Source organism: Pleurodeles waltl, chromosome 4_1, assembly GCF_031143425.1.
Source record: "Pleurodeles waltl isolate 20211129_DDA chromosome 4_1, aPleWal1.hap1.20221129, whole genome shotgun sequence".
Classification (NCBI taxonomy): domain Eukaryota; kingdom Metazoa; phylum Chordata; class Amphibia; order Caudata; family Salamandridae; genus Pleurodeles; species Pleurodeles waltl.
In genome coordinates, this window is record NC_090442.1 from 157,050,925 (window position 1) to 157,071,038 (window position 20,114).

The following is a 20,114-nucleotide window of genomic DNA, read 5'->3' on the forward strand; positions in this document are numbered from 1 at the left end:
GCCATTTTTATGGATTCTTAGCCATGGAGCCTCAAAACCAGTTAGTTGTCCAGCGTTGCACCAAACATTGCTGAGAAATTAAAGTTAAAGGACATATGCATCATAGCCAATTGGATGCATTGCATCATTTCCTGTCACCTCTGCCAGGTAACTAACTGGCTGTAGTGAGCAGACAACTGCACTGTCAAGCCATACCTAAGAATAAGTTGTTCATCAGAAGAACAGAACAGGAGTCAACCGTTCGCTGTTTCATTCAAACCACTGCTGAGTATTTCTTAAAAAGACTTTGAGACTCTGCCATGAATATTTTAAAGCCAACTTAAAAAGCCTAGGATCTTTGTGTACGAGAAAAAGGAAAGTTACTCTAGTACCACTTAATTGTGGCTTAGCGCAGGGATTTTTTCATGAAATTTTAAAAGTGAGTGTTGATAGCTGAAAGCTTTGGCACAATTATTTTTTTATCTTTTGGTTTTAGATATTTGATAACATTTGCATTTGTTTTAAAGGAGAACTGTAGTGCCTTAATGAGAACATTTATTTTGTAGCAGGAGTATCTTGAACATGAGGTGCTGTACCTTGAACACTATGATGAGTGGGGTCGGGTGGGGACTTAAACCTGGGAGTGATGTGGAGAGGAAAAACTAAATGTAATTATGACAATATCAGACCGCTGTGCATTTTTACCTACTGTCTGGACATTATTCAGTATAGTATGCATATTACATGTTAATGTGCAGAATCACAAACGTGTATAAAGAACACTACAGAAACAGCTTGCATAATAATTTCAGCTTTTGATTTAAGCAGTTAGAGTGACCTTAAAGTGGTCAGACACATTTTTGTGAATTAAAGCACTGCATTTCAGCCTTGCTTTGTCTATCAATATCTTTGAAGATTTTTAAGAGTCAAAACGCTTCTACATTTCTGCAGAATTTTAAGAACACAAACGAAAGGATGTATGCCTATGTGACATCACTCAAAATATATTTAAGTCATTCACACTCCTTTCCTTAAATAAAGTATTGAACCCGAATAATAGCATATTTCATCCACGCACAGAAAAAGCCTGAAATTGATTCTACGGTATCAGACACACTCACCCAGGGGCTTCTAGGGAAAGATTTAGTCAAAATGTGGTTCATAGAAGATATTTAGCTGAGGCTGTTTGATCAAACGTGCACCATTCACATTACTGCTGGTTGTGATTAAAATGTCCTTTTGAAATCCTCTAATTTGAAACGTATTGAATTTTATCTGGGATTAAATAATATACTATTCTAATACGAGTACCATTTGTGGGGAAAAGTTCCTGCCACAGGCGTCAACCCTGGTGCTCTTCACTATATTCAAGTTGTGAAATATGATGCTAACTTTATTAAGAATGATGACTTGATATTTTAACTCCAGTTCTGGACTTTCTGGTGCGAAGCGTTAGTCACAAACACTAGCTAAAGGACAAAATGTGTATTTGAATATCTCACTGGTTTATTAAAATTATAATAGCTTTGATATACTTTCTCTGAAATGTGTTTTATTTAAAAAAAAATCCAACCACATTTTTACTGCTTCCAGCCAGGTTTTTACCCATTTTTAACTATAAATTCCTTGTGCGAGGTAAACAGACTCAACGGAAACACATAGAACACGGTCTTAATCTGATTTTCTTTTCATCTTTAGAAACATTTAAACATTTTTATTTTACTGTTGTTCTTTAACAGATAGATAACAAATTGTAAGGCATTGTGTGGCTGATTGGGTTACTACACCAGCTGCGAAATCTGCGCAGATATAGCCATATTTATACTTTTTTAGCGCCGCATTTGCGTCGTTTTTTGACGCAAAATCACCATTGTATTTTGTAAGTTTGCGCCGATTTTGCGTCAAAAAAACGACGCAAATGCGGCGCTAAAAAAGTGAGTTTGAAACCGTCACCGGAATAGCTCATGTTTAACGCTATCGGTTTCAACAAAGTCATTTCAGGTGGGTAATTTATTTGAAAACTCTACCAAAAAAAACACTATACAACTATCAAGTCAATATCTTCTGTACAGGTTGTGAGCACCATAACATCCAACTCACCATGTCTTTGATCTGGCAGTGCCCATAGTTGAAGATGATGGCGTTTGGTGGGTTGCCTACGGGCAGCATGACGGCGAAAGAGATGCACATGGTGACGGGGATCAGGGTGTAGAGAGGGTTGATGCGAAGGGTTTCCGACTGTGAGGGCAGAAACACAGAAGGGTGCAGGTGATGGGACTGCAGTATGAGAAACAGGAAATATCAGAGAACCGAGGGGCTGTACATCTGACTGGCTCCTGAAAAAGGTATCATTTGTCTATGTACGAATAATTTATGCAGTGTTCGTGAACGAATGAGTCAAGAAGGAGTAATGTACACAAGTAAGATGCATGTGTAAGGCAGCCGAGGGGAGAAGGGGCTCTTCGGTTTTTCACCACTAAAAATGGGAATATCAGAAAAGTGGTCCATTGCATGTATGATATTCCAATTTCAATGGTAATTTTGGACACACCCATCAAATAAGAGACTCGGGATTATTCGCACTAGATTTAGGGCCATATTTATACTCCGTTTGCGCCGAAATTGCGTCGTTTTTTTTGACGCAATTTCGACGCAAAACTAACGCCAACTAACGCCATATTTATACTATGGCGTTAGAGGCGAATAGCGCCAAAGTTCCCGGAATGTGCGTCATTTTTTAGCGTGAACCCCTTCCTTGCGTTAATGATATGCAAGGGAGGCGTTCCCGTCTAAAAAATGACTCCCAGGCCTTTACGTGGTATTTATACTCCCGGGCAAAAGAGACGCCCGGGAGTTGGCGTGGCTAAAAACGGCGCATTTGCGCCACTTTTTAACGCCTGCTCAGGGCAGGCGTTAAGGGGCCTGTGGGCTCAAAATGAGCCCACAGGTGCCCTCCCATGCCCCCAGGGACCCCCCCTGCCACCCTTGCCCACCCCAGGAGGACCACCAAGGATGGAGGGACCCACCCCAGGGACATTCAGGTAAGTTCAGGTAAGTATAATTTTTTATTTTTTATATTTTATTTTGGTGGCATAGGGGGGCCTTATTTGTGCCCCCCTACATGCCACTATGCCCAATGACCATGCCCAGGGGACAGAAGTCCCCTGGGCATGGCCATTGGGCAAGGGGGCATGACTCCTATCTTTACAATGATAGGAGTCATGTTGATGGGGGATGGGCGTCGTTAAAAAATGGCGCAAGTCGGGTTAAGACGATTTTTTCGACGTAACCTGACTTGCCCCATTTTAAGACGCCCATGCGCCATTTTCCCCCTACGCCGGCGCTGTCTGGTCTACGTGGTTTTTTCCCACGCAAACCAGGCAGCGCCGGTCTGATTGCGCCGTCTAACGCCATTCCATAAATACGGCGCCCGCTTGGCGCTTCAGAATGGCGTTAGACGGCGCAAAACTTTTTGACGCTAAACTGCGTTAGCGCAGTTTAGCGTCAAAAAGTATAAATATGGGCCTTAATTTATACCTGCAGCAGTTGGGGCAAAATCAAACATATCCCTCAGTCGGCCAGTCAAAGGTTGAGTAAAAGCAGGCTAAAGTTTAGCAATCAATTCGAAATTCACAATATGTGTGCAGGGATGGGTGGTATTTATGAGAAAACTGTTTTTTTTAAACAAAGAAGAATGAAATAAAGACATTTTAAATTACCTACTTCAAGTATGCAAAATCTGCACAGTGCTTGAATTAAGGAATTAGGGCATTAAAGAACTGTGCATCTTTCTATGAGAATACCAAAATTGTCTGTGCAAATATATACAATGTATAGGTGTAACTTACCCATTGTGTAAGTTGCAAACTTTTTTTTATTGGTTTCAAGAACATTTATGAATTGGGCCCTGCTTGTCTGCCTGTAGTTTTTACTGAATCGTGTGCTCCAGATGCGAAAATGACTGCTTCATGCACAAATCATTGCTCCCTGTGGCTCCCTGCACTCTAGCACAAGGTGTAACTGTGATAAGCAGGTGATAACATGTGTAAAATATATCATTGTTTTCTTCCAACAAACGTTTACCCACCAAATACTATATTAAAGAGGATACTACTTATTTGAATCCTCTATACCTCGATTAATAGCTTTGAGGGAGGAAATAGGGACTTTGTATCCTCACAGCCTTTAAGCATTACTGATTCAAAAAAGTAAAATGTCAATCTGATTACTGATGTGCTTCTCAAAGAACTGTGTTCATACCATGAAATGATCACATCACGTTAAATATTAATTGCCACCAAATACACCTACTCTCTCGCTCACCCACACTTCATTACCACCTGGACCCTTTCTCCATACTAGTCCTAAACTCCTGGACCACCCCGGACATGTTCCCTTTTTGGTCAAAATAAACCTGCATAAGGGATAAAGTACCCCTGCTGTAAGGATATTGCAAGTCACTGAGGAGTTCCCTAACCCTATAGAGGAACAAGGCTCAAGACCGAGTTTCTTTAAAAGGTTATGGAACTCTGAGGTGACAATTTGACCAATCTTCCTGAAATTTTCAAAACTAGTTTGCATCTGAGTTCAGCTGCTGTCTTGAAAGGTTCAGGATGATTCGTCAAGTGGGGCAGAGAAAAAGGGGGTGGTCCCTAAATGTGTTTTCCCCATGCAATGTCCCATAGGGATTTTAGACACAACTATTTCCTGAACCGCTGGACAGAATTATATTAAATTTGGCAAAAAGCCTGCTTGTGGTTCAGAAAGAGCCCTTTTAATGATTTGCTGTAAATCTGTTCAGCAGTATTGGAGTAATTAAAGAAAAAACACAATTGTGTATCTAGGGATGGGGAGACTATCTTGACTGCCAACACTTCAACCAGGAAGTGTTGGCAGCCATTTTGGACTTTAGGACCCAGTCTCAGCTGAGTCCCAAAAACAGTAAAAAAAATAAAAGGGGACAGGGTAGGAATAACCTGATACCCTAAGCCTGGCGGTGGTGTCCCCTAGGGACCCCGCATGGACAAAAACCATTTTTTTTCAAATGTTGCTGCAAAAATTGCAGAAGGATTTGCGTATCCTTACAATTTAAAAAAAAAAAAAACAAGCAGTCTCCCATGTTTGTTTAAACTTGACCCGGGAGGGCCCGGTCCTGGGGGCTAATTAATACAACAGTGCGGAGGAGGGCGGTGCACGTGACCCCTCTACCCATGGCAATATCGGCCCTGGGGACCGCCACCTCCCTGAGGCCAGGCCAATCAAACATAATGGATGGAGGAGGGGGGCTGCGTGATCCCCCTGTTCCCAGGGCGTTTACCGCCCCAGGGACCACCACCTCCCCAGGGCAAGGCCAAAAAATAAAAAAAAATAGAGGAGGGGGGCTGCAAAGACCCCCCTCCAAAGTCCTTAATGGCCCGGGGACCACAATCTCCCTGGGGTCAGGTTGTTTGATCAAATGCACCCTCGCCAGGCACTGCTACTTTCCGCACATATTACATCAGTAATAACATCTTCTAAAACATCATTTATAATATAACTACAAGATTTGCATAAATGTTATTTATGAGAAAACAGTACATGGTGGGGGCGCTAGTTATAGTTACCTTAGGGCACTAATTATAGTTTCTTAAGATTATTATAACTATAACTGTTGAATTTCTTTGGTTTTGTGCTTGTGAAATGTGAACCGAACTATAACGTCCTTGCAGCATCTGTTTTTCTTTCAGTGAATTTCTATGGTGTTTTTTTAATTCTATTTCCTCACTATAATGTCCCTTTAACCTTCATGTTTTTCAGTGAATATATCTATATCTATACACGTATATATATAAATCTATGTGTATATATATATATAGATATATATATCTCTATATATATCTATATATATATATATATATTCAAATTTCAGTTACACACATAGCATGCGCGCGGTCTGCCGCTCTTCACAGCAGTCCATTTTCCGGTGACCAGCCAGACTATCAATCTGAAGGTTGCTCCTGTCTTAGTTCAGAGACGACACAGACAAACTTGTGTCACTTTCTTTAATGAAAAGTTACACAGAACAAATTTGCCAATGTGTTTTACCATACTTGAACATGGTGAATGGTCTATGTCTTCAAGATGTCTTTTATTTTTACCACATTATCATGTGATCATTAGGAAAATAACACCTCTCTTTCTCTCTCCATGAATTCTTGGAGATGTAGTCTATTACTTTCATACCAAATGTGAAAAATGGAAAAAATGAAACTTTCATCCGTGTCTTTTAAAATACAACAAGAAAGATATGATACATATAGTAATGACAAATTCCTGGGTACGTGTTCCTCTACTGGATTCAAAGCATCAGTTGATTCATTAGCAATTTCACTCTAACTTTCGTCCAACCATATATCAGTTCCACTACCCAGTGTTCTCTGTTTTAGAATCTAATTATTCGCATAATTCCATCTGGTAGGGTCCTTCTTGTAGGTATTAACAGTTCATGCCCCCATCCTTTCTGGAGATCCAAACTCTTTCATGTTTGTCTTATTCCTATAAATGTTGACAGCTGGTCAGATTTGATACCTATTAAGTCCTCTCCATGTCCTTACTCAAGCCCTCCAGTGGAGTTATTTATAACCAGTCTCTCTCTTGTCAATATATTTTAATATCTTTCTCACCACTCAGCTGTTTCATCATCCACTGTTCAGTTAGAGACCAGTGATCTACTTGAACCATAAATTGTATGCATATGATCCTGGTAATCCATCCAATAAATTTAATGCACAGATATTCCAATCCTCATTCTCAACTAGGGTTGATTCTGCTATATTCCATATCTTCGTTTGTCATTTTGCTTTCCACAGTGTCATATTTCCTGGTGGTGGGAATTATGATAAGTTAATTTAAAACTCATGTTCATAAAGTACCCCCGGAATATCCCCAGAAGCAATAATAGAAGCACGTATAATTCTATTTCCTGGTTCAAGCCTTTTGGGGTAACAGTCCACACATTCAAAATACACCACAGCTCCTCATGTGGCCAGATCCTTGTTGCCATGTCTCCCATGTCTCTCAACCATTCCAATTCCAAAGGTTTTCAATTTTCTGCAATCACTTTCATGTTTTGTTTCAAAATGCCTTGCTACTGGATACTGTCTGTCTCTGCTTGTTATCACCCAAGTATGTTCTAGTATCCTCTTCTTTAACTCACAGGTAATACGTTGTTTATAAGGTGTCACATGGGCATGCACTGCAGGATACAAATATCACAAATTTACAATCTTAGAGGTCACTCTTTCCAATTCTTTCTCAATATTTGTTTGATTTTTGTCACTTCTTTCATTAATGTCAATATTATCCTAGTCTCATTAGTCAATGCTTTGTTTGTGAATTCTGTTTCCCTTTTTAGGTGTCACCTGCGACAGCGCAAGCGATGCATGCGCTCTCACTTGTGGGAGCTATTATATATAAGTAGATGCTTGCTTAACATTCATTGACTTCAATGTCACACTTATTTGTTGCCTTCTAATTGGCCAGCATGTGCTGGCTTCACTTCATATCTTTCGGATGGAGCATTTGTCCAAATACTGATTGCTGTCCTTCTGCTGAGTGTGTTGCATTTGAGGTACTACTTTTATTATTTCTCCTTCCCTATTGTCTTTGTTGACCCTCTTGCCATTTGTAGCTATGGCTTGCTGTGCCACACTCACTTCAGAGAAGCACTTTTCTCTTTTGAAATGGATGTTTTTGTGACAACAAATGTTACATTTTTTTTATTGTGACAATAGATGTTATCTTTTTTCAAATGTATTTTCACTAAGACATGGGCATTATTTTCTCTAGATGATGGGATTTTCTTTTACCAAATATCATTTTTTTCACGCATAGAGAGATTAACTGATTTGCTCAAAATCAATGGGGTGTTGTGTGCCAAGACCTAACAAGCATTAGAAAAGCCAATAGTTCTCACCTTTGAGACTATTGACTCTGCCATTGCCTTTTGTTGATGCTGTAAAGCATGGTCATTGCTGACTTTGGCAATGATTTTGAGCCACTCTGGAAAGTAGTGTGGCTGCTGTACAGCATGGCTAGAAACAATTATAAACAAATATATAATGCATACAGCGCTAAGGCACTTAAAAAAAGCACATTAGTCCTGGCTGCATCATAGTGCTTTCTTAAATTATTTTTGGCCAATCTGCAAAGCATTCGTGCTGCTGTAAAGCATGTCTGGAAAACATTGCCAAAGCCAGTAGCCTTCTTAGGCGACACCCATTGGCTCTGCCAATGCTTGTTTTCCCTTTTTGTGACCAAAAGGTCTTGTCTGTTCCATGCTGCTGCTCTTGAGGTACATTTGTTTTTAACTTCCTTAATGTTGGACTTGACAGCCTTAGAGTGGTCTTCCCCCCAACTCTTGCCTGCCTCCCTCCATTTTTCAGATCTCGTTTTTGCTGGTTTTAGGACTCTTCACACTTTACCACTGCTAACCAGGGCTAAAGTGCGTGTGCTCTTTCCCCTAAACATGGTCAAATTGGCTCATCCCCAATTTGCATATTTGACTTTACCTATAAGTCCCTAGTAAAGTGCACTAGATCTGCCCAGGGCCTGTAAATTAAATGCCACTAGTGGGCATGCAGCACGTATTGTGCCACCCACATAAGTAGCCCATTAACCATGTCTCAGGTCTGCCATTGCAAGGGCTTTGTGTGCAGTTTCACTGCCACTTCGTCCTGACATTTAAAACTACTTGCCAAGCCTTAAATTCCCCTTTTATTACATATGTCACCCTCAGAAGGCCCATCCTACAAGTGGATGATATAACTTGTGATGCCGTAGCTTACCTTGAAATTCTTTGGGGGAAACAACAACACAGGTGTCAAAGAAAGAGTAGCTTCTTTAAGGATAAAATAAATTGCCCAGCGTCACAACACAGTCTTTCAGACCAGACCTTGGGATGATTTAAAATTTGGTGGGGAGGATACCCTGTCCATCAAATTCTCAGTTCTTACCCACCTCATTTAGACATGGGCAGACCGTGAGCTTTCCGTCAACAGAGCCCCATTGACTCTGTCGACAGAAAGCTTACTCTGCCGCCATATGGATTAGGGGGCGTGGAGGTAAGGCCATCATTCCACTCGCTCTATTTAGAGGAGACGGTGTGATGTTTTTTTTTCTGTCAGTCGCTGCTAGAAAAAGCCTGACTTTGAGGGACAGAAAAAAACAATAATGACCCCTACACTCAGGCCCTCTATGATTCATTGTTTCACTGTTTAATTCATACACAAGGATATGCTTCTATTGTAACTACTACTAACCCACTCTGACACACATAGGGTGCCACACTATGACTTGTATTTTCCTATATTCTTGATAGATAAGTTTGCTCTCAAAATAATTTTATTATTGATTTTCATGTCAAGTACAAGGACACTTTTGTGGGCCCTGTATTCTTTCAGGTCCTCAGTGTTTTTGTGCACTGGGGCATAATTGCTAGCAGTCAACAAGGATGTGGCCTTGCTTTGTATGGCTTTGAGCAGGGATTTCAGAGAATTAGCTCTATCCATATATGGTGCTTGGGGCGAGCACTCTCACGAAGGATCCTGCTCCCACTATGCATTAGATGCACTAACTTCTCAATTATAATTTATGAACAAGTAGAGTTTCTATATACTGTAGTCCACATTTTCTTCCTTCATGATGACAAAAAGAAGTGCTGCAATATGTGCTGGATGGGTAAACTGAATTGCAATACCCACTCAAGTGGTAGAGAACTCAGCTTTACTGAGCATTATCAAGCTATGCTGGCATTGAATTTCTATTCAGAGAGCGTTGTCTCTCCTCTGGCTACACACTGCTGTCTTAAGAGCATTGTTTCACCCCTGGCCTTTCTTTCAACCAACCTCATTTACATATCCGGGGTTTTAGCAACCGTGTAGGCACATGTTTTGTGTGCCTTGGATTTGGGGTCCCATCCTTAATGCAGTATGAACCTTGGCCATTGCCTGGATTCTTCTTTGTGCAAGAAGCGAGTAGTGGCCCTGTGATATGGAAAGCAGTGGCCTTGCACACTCTCTTGTGGGTTTTTGTGTTGTTGCGTATTCCTCATCGGTGTACATCCTAGAGTTGGGGGTTCACCACGGAGTCTTGTGTTGGCCTTCCCTGCCTCTACGTGTTTCTCGTAGGCCTCCTGCGGGCTGCTGCCTGCTGGCAACTCGCATCTTCACCCCTTCTTCCGGACAGTGTAATGCAGGACACTGGCTCATTCATGTACTTTTTCTTTTGATGATAATTTATCTCTGTATTTAATTCTGATAGTTACGGTGCCAGGATATTTGTAACATCTGACACCACAAAACTGTTAAATTAGCACTATGTTTTAGTTGTACCAGTCCTACAATTTTTCAGGGCTGTTCTTGTGTAGGGCCACATTTCCTTCTATGCTCTCAGAGGAGGCTATGCTCCTCCTGTCTGGTCAGCAGGATAGGCATGAGTCAATCTTCTCACACCAGTGGCCGCAAAGTGATTAAGATGGCTGTTTGATTCCTTTGCTCCTCTTCGGTTGTATTTATTTTTACTATGTACTGGGGCATTTCAGGTTCCTTTGGTGCCTGGAGCTTTCATCTCTTGCTTCTTGTCACCATCACTTCTTCTCTGTTGGTATAATTTGTGCCATTGGCTGGGTTTCCAACCATTTTTTGTTTGAATGACTTGGATGGGGAGGTGCAACCTGGTCATTTGGTGCTTAATCATCTTCTGCCAATCTGCCCTCCTGCTGAGGATTGGGGAGGTGGTGTTTGAGGATCTTTAAATATGACTTAAGGTGACAATTTTATGGGACCATTTTTTTCATGGTTTATTAAACTGTGATTTAGGACCTGATTTAGATATAGGTGGACGGCCCATGGGTCCGCCATGGGCACAAAGTAAATTACTCCACCCCCATGTTGGGGAGGCTGCCCACCTAATTTATAATGGCAGCCAAGCAGGAGGTCATTTATAGAGTCATTGGCAGGAACCACCGTCGCTGAGGTTCTGTTCAATGCTTTGCACTGTGTGCTGCAAGGCTGCATTGGAAGTACGCAGCACTGCAGCAAACAGTTTATTTTTCTTTTTGAAAAAGAATATTCCAAAACGGGATTTTCTTTTTTAAAAGAAAAAAAGTAATGCTCTCCTCACCATGGGAGGCTTCCCTCATGAAGGTGGGTGCATCACACTGGTTTTACTGTTAATTACCGCTAGGTTTTACCTGGTGGAAAAGAGCACTAAGAATGACTACATATCCACCCATCTGAATTGGGTGGGCTAAGATTTACCTGTTTCTCCGACTGCCCTTCACTCCCCAGAGCCATCGGAAACTTTTGACCATAGCGGAGACTGAGTGGTTTCTGTAGTGACCAAACTTAAGGTCCGCCCACTATTACGTTTGGCGGACGGATCATTATATTGATGGGGGGGACTCCATCACCATTGCAACGGAGTGACCTCTCCGCCAATATATAAATCAGGCCCTTAGCCTCCTGAGTGCCGTTTTCAAAGCAGTACAACCCAAGGATCCTGCCTTCCTCATGACTTGTGATGACTGCTGAAGCGTATTGTTTAAAGACTTCACACTGCTTGCTGTATCATTATACGGGGGATAGCCTTGTGAAGCGAAAGTGAAACTCAATACATACTTGTAATCCTCAATGCAGTGAGTTCTAGTCTTCCTCGTCATAGCCATTGGTGCCCCCTCTACCCTCGTTTCCTGCCCTGCCCTTATTTCCTTACGGCAAGGAGAGGGAATACAGTTGTTATTTTAAAAGGACTGAGGCAGTTGCATGTTCCTCAGTCATGGGGCATGACATCCTCATGAAGTAAGAACTGTGAGAGACAGAGTAAAATTACCACTAAGCAGCACTAAGTTCAAATTCATGTAAACCATGCAGTGTTTAGTTCCTTATGTGGAACTTAGAGAAGAGCTACTTCTGGGAAGAAAAATACATGACCAATTTGGGTTGCTAATGTTGATAAGGAGCCACTGTCACAGGGCTGCAGTGTGGAACAGCGAGCAAGCAGCCGGTCTGTGTGATTGTGCAGTGAATAAATCACAATGTTGTTAAGTTGCATGTCTGCAAGTTTGTACATTGTCTATTTATTTGTTGCTGACTGCAAGGGGTGTGTTGCTTGGGGGACTTTTCAGATCTGTGAAGCTTCCCTCTGCATGAGAAGTAGACAGTGATGATGCTCATTCAGACACAGCTTTTTGTAAGGTTTAGATTGTCTGAATGGTTAGGGTGTTAGGTAATGCAGTGCCTAGTCCACAGGACTATGATGTTGTATAGTTTATAAGCAGCACCTTTGTTGTGAGGCTGCATGGTGTGCAAGTAGCTGGTCTAAGGGGATGTACAGGTTGCAAGTAGCAGGGCTGTGCCGTATAGCATCTAAGCAACAGGGGTATGATGTTGCCCAGTGTGTAAGTAGATGGTGTGTAGCACGGCCGCAAAGCTATACGTCTATCCAGGAAGACTGTGAGCTGGCACGGTGTGCAAGTAACTGGTCTACAGGGTCTGTTTTGACTATATATTTTGTGTAAAGTTGTGATGTACGTAAGCAGCAGGTTATATCAGAGCATTGGATCTTAGTCATAAGAGCTCTGGCTAAAGCCATGTCCTGTTAGTCTTCATTGACCCATTAGGCTGGAAGGGTACTACTTTCTACTCACCAGGCTACAGAGGATGGGCAGGAAGATGGTTACCGTGGCTGGATTACTCACAAATTCAGTTACTACAGAGACCAGCACACAGGCGAACAGGGTGACAACCCAATAAGGGAGGCTGCTGAGACCTTCCATCTGCCGTCCAATCCAAGTGGAGAGGCCAGAGGTCTGAAAAAAAAGCAAAGAAAGCCCATTTATCTTTCAATATCTTTAATACTTATTTTTAAACTATATTCATGTGTAGAGATAATATGTAACCCATTTTGATAGAGGGCTACATTCTTGTGTCACAATGTAACTGTATTGCAGATAAAGAAGTCATTCCCATTAAAATCAACATTGTTCCAATTGTCTCATTAAATTGAGTGACCTATTAGTTCAGCTTCTTTGTATTTGGTTTCAAGGTCAATGCAAATTCTGATATACCAAAATAAATTAAACTATTTTTGATGTGTGGCAGGGCTTGAATTTAGATAAATAAATAAGGACAGTTGATGTGTTTCTGGATGAGAATGAAGGGATGTTATTACATGAAGGCACAGTGGGGTTCAGAGTGGCACAATGCCATTTCGTGTTCCCATGCACATAGCAACTGCCCACTGGTGGTGTTACTGAAGGAAATTTGTCCCTTTCACTTGCAGCCTATGCTTATCTTGTCTGGAATGATGCTTTTCAAACAAATCAAATATTGCATGAACCCCCTGCTAGACCCACTGATCCCACACTCCACAGATGAGTACAATGCTAGCAACATCTTTATCTGAAAAAATATAAAATATCCGACAGCACATCAACAACACCGAACCTCCTTCCTCCCACCTTTCTCCACACCTGAAGCATCCCGCAGTAGACATCCTTCAAGCTACTATCTTAGGTCTCATCTGCATTCTCAACTTTTTCAAAGTGACCTCCTGTGAAGATTATAACTTACCCTCATACTTCATCAAAGTCTTCATTGGAGAAGCTCTCCTACTGATGATCCCTAACGTCAATGTCTACCTCTTCTTAAGCATCTTTACAACAGACTTGAGTAGTAAGATTCTCTCACTCCTGAAGACAGCTAGACCCGGAAGGCCTTGCCAACTGCTGGCCAAACAACCATCCACCCTTAATTAACATGAGCATCAAAAAAGTCTTGACACATAACTCCAAGAACATGTTAGCAGTATGCCTTCCACAATGGTCAGTCAGGCTTTAGATTATACTGCAGCTCAGAAATGGGCACCATTCAGATTATAGATGCTGTCTTCCTGCCCTCAGAAAAAGATGACCCTTGCCTCCTCATACTTCTAGATTTTTAGCACCCTTCAATACTGTTGCCCAAAACACCTTCGATCACACCCTGAGGTCTCAAATGAGATTCTCTGGCAATTTCCTCTACTGTTCTCCTACTTATTGAACCAACAAAGCTCATCCACTTGGGCACCTCTGGATCCTTATAGCTCTCTGTTACTTACAGAACCCCTGTCATCTTCAACAGCTACACAGAACTCCTTGGAAACATTTGGACAATAGAATCAAAATGTACCAATACACACAATTGTACGTGGAAGTCTCCTCGACCCTGTTCCTGAAACACTATTGCACCTTATTCAAATGTGAATGTCCAGCACATACCTAAAACTCAACCTCACTAAGACTGAATTCCTTCTAGTTGCAAGCAGCAACAACCAGTCCAAACTTTGATCAAGTCAGAATGAACTTGGGGAGAATCATCCCCCATGTTTCACCTAATGCCAAGTTATTAGGATTCACCCTCACTCCTGACTCCTCCTCAAATAACCAATTGCTGAAAACACCAAAAAGGCATGGTATTGACTCTCTCAACTGAAGGAAGTGAAATCTTTTATCCCAGAAATGATCTTCATTACTACATATTCTTGAATCTGAATGATGACAATTCCCTTCTCCTTGGGCTCCCAGAATTCCTAGTGGCCCCAAGAATGGTATTCCCCAGACCAGAGCACACCTCATCAACCACAACCCTGATGTAACATCACTGATGGGCCATCTTAAAGACTGGTTGCAATCATCTACAAAGCCTTCATTTTTTTAAACATTATTTTTATTGATTTTATAGCGTTAGAAACAATGCAAAAACATAGGAAGAAGAGAAATAAGGAAAAAAGGGGCTGGGGAGTGGAATACGTAATAAGGATTACATTCAAGCATCACCCAAATTAACATGTCTAGTAGGAGAAGGTAAGTTGTACAGTCTTGAGTGTGGAAGCTGACATTGAAGTCAACGCAATAAGGGTGGCAGAAAGACCTTCAGCGCATATGGATGCGAACAGTAAGAGTGCTCAGGTAGCAGTGAACGGGGGGGAGGTAATGGGCATAGGGTATTCGGCCATCCAGGTAAGATTGTGGAGTAGAGGAGGGCAGTAAGTGGGTGGCCAGTGTGGATACAGCCCGTCACAACAGTCCCTTACGAAAGCTGGGTGGTAAGTGGCCATAAGATTGTTGTATGGAAATAAGATTCAGCAGACAGGGACATTACCTAGTCAACGGAGTGAGGTGGCAGGGCGGTCGGAGGAGCTATTCATGCATCTTGGGTGAAAGGGGCTACAGCATGGTTAAATTCTGTGAGGATAGTGTCCCATGCTGGTGATATGGGTCATAGGTAAATCCACTGGGCCTCCCCCTGGTGGTGCGCAGCACAGTGCTTTCCGCCCCCCCATTTTAGTATTGCTGCCAGCCGGGCCTCCAATGGGGGAGCCGCAGGAGTCTTCCAGTGTAGTGTTAGTGTGTGCTTAGCTAGTATGAGGCCAAGTTGGCAAAATGAGTGCGGACAACCTTGTTGCATTCAAAGACACCGAGGGCTCAAGCCTCGTGGACTGCACACCTGGAGGCCAAGAGTAATGGGCATGCCCATAGCATGGGGTGGAGACTGGCGTCTGGAGTCTGGCGTAGGGCAGCGGGTACAAGCCAGGTTCACCTGGGGAAAATGTTTATTAAGTTGCGATGGGGTGAGATGCGATCTATGGAGTATGTGAAATTTTATGTTTTTGAAGCATGCTTTCATAGAAACAGTATGTGGGAATTCCAGAACCCTGGCCCACTTCTTGTCATGGAATTCCCTCCCCACTTTGTCTTCCCAAGTGGCGCGGAGAGAAGAGAGTGATATGTTAGTGTGGCTACAAAGGCTCTTGTAGAGCCAGGTAATGAGACGGCACCCATTCCCCATGGTTAACTGAGTGTGTAATACTGCATGTGTGGGTGGCTCTGTCTCGGGTGTCCAATAAGCGAAAAAACGTGCAGTAGAGGCGGTGACATATGAGGAACTGGCCTGGAGGTACATTGTAGTCAGTCTGGAGTTGTGGGAAAGGAAGGAGGTGGCCATATAAAAACAAGTTCCGACTGTGGTAATCAATCTATGGTGCCACTGCTGCAAGCCGCTTATAGTGTAGGTGCCTGGGTAGCTCAGGAGGCCAACCAAAGGGAAAGTGGGAGCATATGGGGGAGCATTTTGTGAGAGAGGAAAGCCTACGGATACATCTACGGGCTACGTGTCCTTGCAAGGAGCAAAGATGGGTTGTAGGAGGTCCTGGGAAATAGAGGCGTCTAATGGCTGAGGGGGTCAAGGGCGGGAAGTGGTAGCCTGTCTCCCCCAGGTTGCATCCGGCAAGCCACCTAGTCACCAATTGGAGTTGGGCAGCTAGAAAACAGAGTTCAAAGGAGGGGGCACTCAGCCCACCTTCTCCAGTTGGCAGTTGTAGTTTCTTCAGAGCGACCCTCTGTCGTCCTCTACCCCAGACAAGTTCTATGAGTAAGGAGTCTAGTTCTTTGAAAAATGTCTTTGGGGGATCACCAGGAGTTTGGCAAAGAAGTAGGGGAGACGTGGCAGCATTATCATTTTGGATAATGCAATGCAGCCCGTGGTGGCAAGAGGGAGTTTAATCCAGAAGAAGACCTGGGATTTGAGCAAAGTCAGTACTGAGCGCAAGTTACCCTTGTATAGATCTACAGGGGAGTGGTATAGGCAGATGCCCAGGTAGCACATTGCAGAAGCGGTCTAGGGGAGGGGGGGCTTCATCTATGATTAGGTCTGTTGGTGGGAGAGTAGCATGGAATGGGTGTGCCAATGATTTGCTCTAGTTTACTCTGAGTCCCGACACTTCAGCGAAGGACTGAAGGGTGTCTAGAATTGAGGTGGGAGCGATTCAGATGTTCTGCAGGTACAGGAGGAGATCATCTGTGTAGAGTGACACAGAGGTATACCCCCTATTTGCTCTCCGCTCAATCAAAACAGGGCTTCCAGGGGTTCCATACCCACCCAATAGGTTGCAATAAGAGGTATCGAGGCACGACGACTGGGGAGGTTTTGAGGGGGGAAGGGAGGCTGCCCGCCTATGAATTAATAGGCATCTGTGTGGCATAGAAGCCTGAGAAGTGTCCACTGAGGTGTGAGTGTTGGGTTTCGTGTTTATCTAAGGAGAAGAGGGGAGAGTTTCATGGCCGATTGGGAGGGGTGAGTCCCCTAGATTAGTGTATCTGTCATCTGGGGGGTCACCAGCGGAAGGGAGGGTGATGGAAGGGTGGATCCCTGGGATGAATCTGAGTCACCATCTGAGGAGAAAATGTGGGGGGAGCTGTCCACCTTGGAGAGGGCCACCTCGGAGTTCAGTTGCGCCACAGCCTGTAATGCTTCACGGTGGTTCTCTATAATTTGTTCCTGGTTTTGGGCTGTGGTTGCAGGCTGTCCTGTGATGGTGTGAGGAAGAGCTCTTTTGGGTTGGGCCACACTTTTTCTCTTGGGTCTGGTAGTCATCTTGGTCCCAGGCAGGGGGACCGATAGGGAAGTGCCATAGTGTTCATCAGCCCAGGTCCATACTTCTTTGGGTGAGGCTCCCCATGTTGCATAATCTTCAGTCTGTCTGGGAACAGCAGGAAGTACTGGACTCCCAATTGACGGAGGCGCTTCTTGGCTTTGAGGAACATGTTGCGTTGACACTGTACCGCAATGGTGTAGTCGGGGAAGATCGTCACATGGGCATTCTCGCGCATGAAGGGACCCTTCAGCCGTAATGGCCCGCAGGATGGATTACCATTCACTGTACTGAAGGAGATTCTCCAGCATGGGTCGTGGGGGTAATCCAGGGGGCCCCCAGTGGGTCGCACTCGATGGGCTCCCTCCAGAGAGTAGAAGGCAGTGAGGTCTGAGCATGAAACAAAGGAGCGGAACCAAGTGTCTAGAAACTGTAGTGAGTCTGTCCCTTCCACTCCCTTCAGCAAGCCATTAATGTGCACATTTCTCCTGCGGGGGCGGCTCTCAGCATCATCCACCCAGTTTTCAAGGGTACAGACTTTTTCCTGCAAGTCTTTAATGGCTCGAGAGTTGTCCAACGTCTGCAGTTGCAGAGCGGCTCTGCTCTGCTCACTCACCACCATGCATTCCTTAAGTTGCCTGTGATCATCCCTGAGGAAGGTGCGTTCAGTAATGAATGACCTCAGGGCAGTCTCCATAGATTTGCACAAAGTTTCTATAACTGCTAGGATCTGGTCCAGGCAATCCTGTGGTGGTTGCAGGAAGGTGGCAGAGGGAGATTGGAGCAGAGTGTCCAAAACTGTCAAGGGAGGATCCGGGCACGGGGTTTTGTGAGTTGATGTGAAATTTCTCGGGTGTCCCATGATGACAGGGGTGAGCTGGGATATTGCTCCCTTAATGAATAGCTGATGTTCTTGAGGCAACTGAATGCACCTTGTACCTGTCATTGACAAGATCCGATAATGCCTCAATGTGCCAACTTTGATGGGAGGGGGTGGTGGGGAGAGTCTAAGTAGTAGCGTGATTAAAGGAGGCCCCAGTTGGGCACCGCTAGTGGTGTGATGGCTGTTTTGCTGCCACCCCCAGGCTAGTTGTAAAACTTCCTCCACCCACCGCTGGCAGGGGCAGCACCTCTGGCACATGGGGTGTATCTGCATGGTATGACCAAGTGGGCTCCCTGGTCAGTATCCCAAGTCTCTTGGTGACTTTGCTGTCTAGAGAGTCCCCTAGTGCCTCCCCGGGGGTAGGTAGGCCTCCAACTGGGGCCAGATGCGTTCGAGGGCAGGTGATCGCTGCTATCAGGGGAGTTCCTCCAGAGTCTGAGCCACAGGCATCCCCCCCCCAGCAGGGACTTTAGGAAGTCTGATGGAGGGAGCAGGTTCTGGTACACGGTTCCTTATCTCGCAAGTGTACCTCTGAAGCATTTCTCAGAGGCGAGGTGAGGATGGGTTGGTGCTCTTACCCAGACAGATGTGGCTGCGGGGTGGGCACCGGCTGCAGAGTCTCAGTGGGGAATCTGGGCCCCGTCACAGTCTAGATAAGTCCTGGGATACTGGGGGCCATCAGGCAGCAGCACTCAACAGCTGCAGTGCCTGGGTAGCAGCCAATGCCCCCCGAAGACAGGTCCCGATCATCGGGAGTCTCAGCATCAGAATCAGTGGGGAAGGTGGGGAAGAAGTCCAGCATGCGGTCCCTCCACGTCTCACATCACAGCTGTAGGCCCCGGCCAGATTGTCTCCCAGGAGGCGCCCGCTGCACCACAGCTCCAGGCCAGTTGTGTCCTGTGGGGGCCCCCAGCGGTGCCTCACCTTGATGTTTGGGGGGCCCCAACTAGGCACAAGGCATTGGTGCACTGAAGGCCAGAGACCCCCTGCAAGGGTCCCCAGTCGACCCTCATTAGGGGGGAGGGCCAGGCAGGCTACAAGGACGGGCGTGACTGCCCCCACTGCCCTGCATTCTCTCCTAGGGCAGCAGCAGGGAAATCAGCAGGCCATAGCTGAAGGGATGCGGCCTGGCTGTGAATGGGAGAGGCATCCGCCTCTTTGTGGGCCTCAGCAGCTGGCAGTGGAGACCACGCGGCCACCATTTTAGTTGCGGCGTGGCAGCAGCAGTGTTGGGGCCGTGGGTAGCCTCCAGGCAACCCATCTGCTCGGCAGGCGCAGCCGATGCATCCAGAGGGCAGCCTCGTGGCAGTGACCGCCCTCTCACTTCCCGGTGCCGGCCTCTGGGTAGGATTTGCGCCGGATAATAGGGTGGTCGGGCCAGAGCGTTAGGCCAGCACGTCCGCCATGCTCCTCCACTTGGTCATGCCCCCATCTACAAAGCCTTCATGATACCCGTTACTGCCAATCTGTCTGACAAATCCAAAGGTGTCCCTCAACACAAGTCAAAGCAGAAGCAGGCTAGAGACATAAAAAAGGTAAAAAAAAGAATAAAAAAAGGAACCATGCCTTTCGCATCCATTAACCCAGGAATTGGAACAACATCCCCACCCCCACTAGAATGGTTACAATCCTCCTTCAGATGAGAAAAGGGCACAGAGCATACCTCTTCATAGTCTATAACCGTGGATGTGGGAGAGGAAGTTAGTTTTGGAATTGGCGATTGTATGTCTTTAATCTACATAGAAACCACTAAATTATACTGTTGGTGTGAGAAATTGGGTTACTGGTTGATTGGGATGTGAGC

At 44.7% G+C, this 20,114-nt stretch overlaps 1 protein-coding gene across 1 annotated transcript in view; it reads right to left on the reverse strand.

Annotated features, from left to right (window-relative positions):
- The window catches only part of SLC13A4 (solute carrier family 13 member 4), a 235,981-nt gene that overhangs the window by 3,821 nt on the left and 212,046 nt on the right, over positions 1-20,114 (reverse strand). The window contains exons 15-16 of the mRNA XM_069227958.1: positions 12,665-12,826; positions 2,080-2,217 (exon numbers count right to left, since the gene is read on the reverse strand). Coding sequence (XP_069084059.1) covers positions 2,080-2,217; positions 12,665-12,826 — 300 coding nt within the window. The remainder of the gene's footprint in view (positions 1-2,079; positions 2,218-12,664; positions 12,827-20,114) is intronic.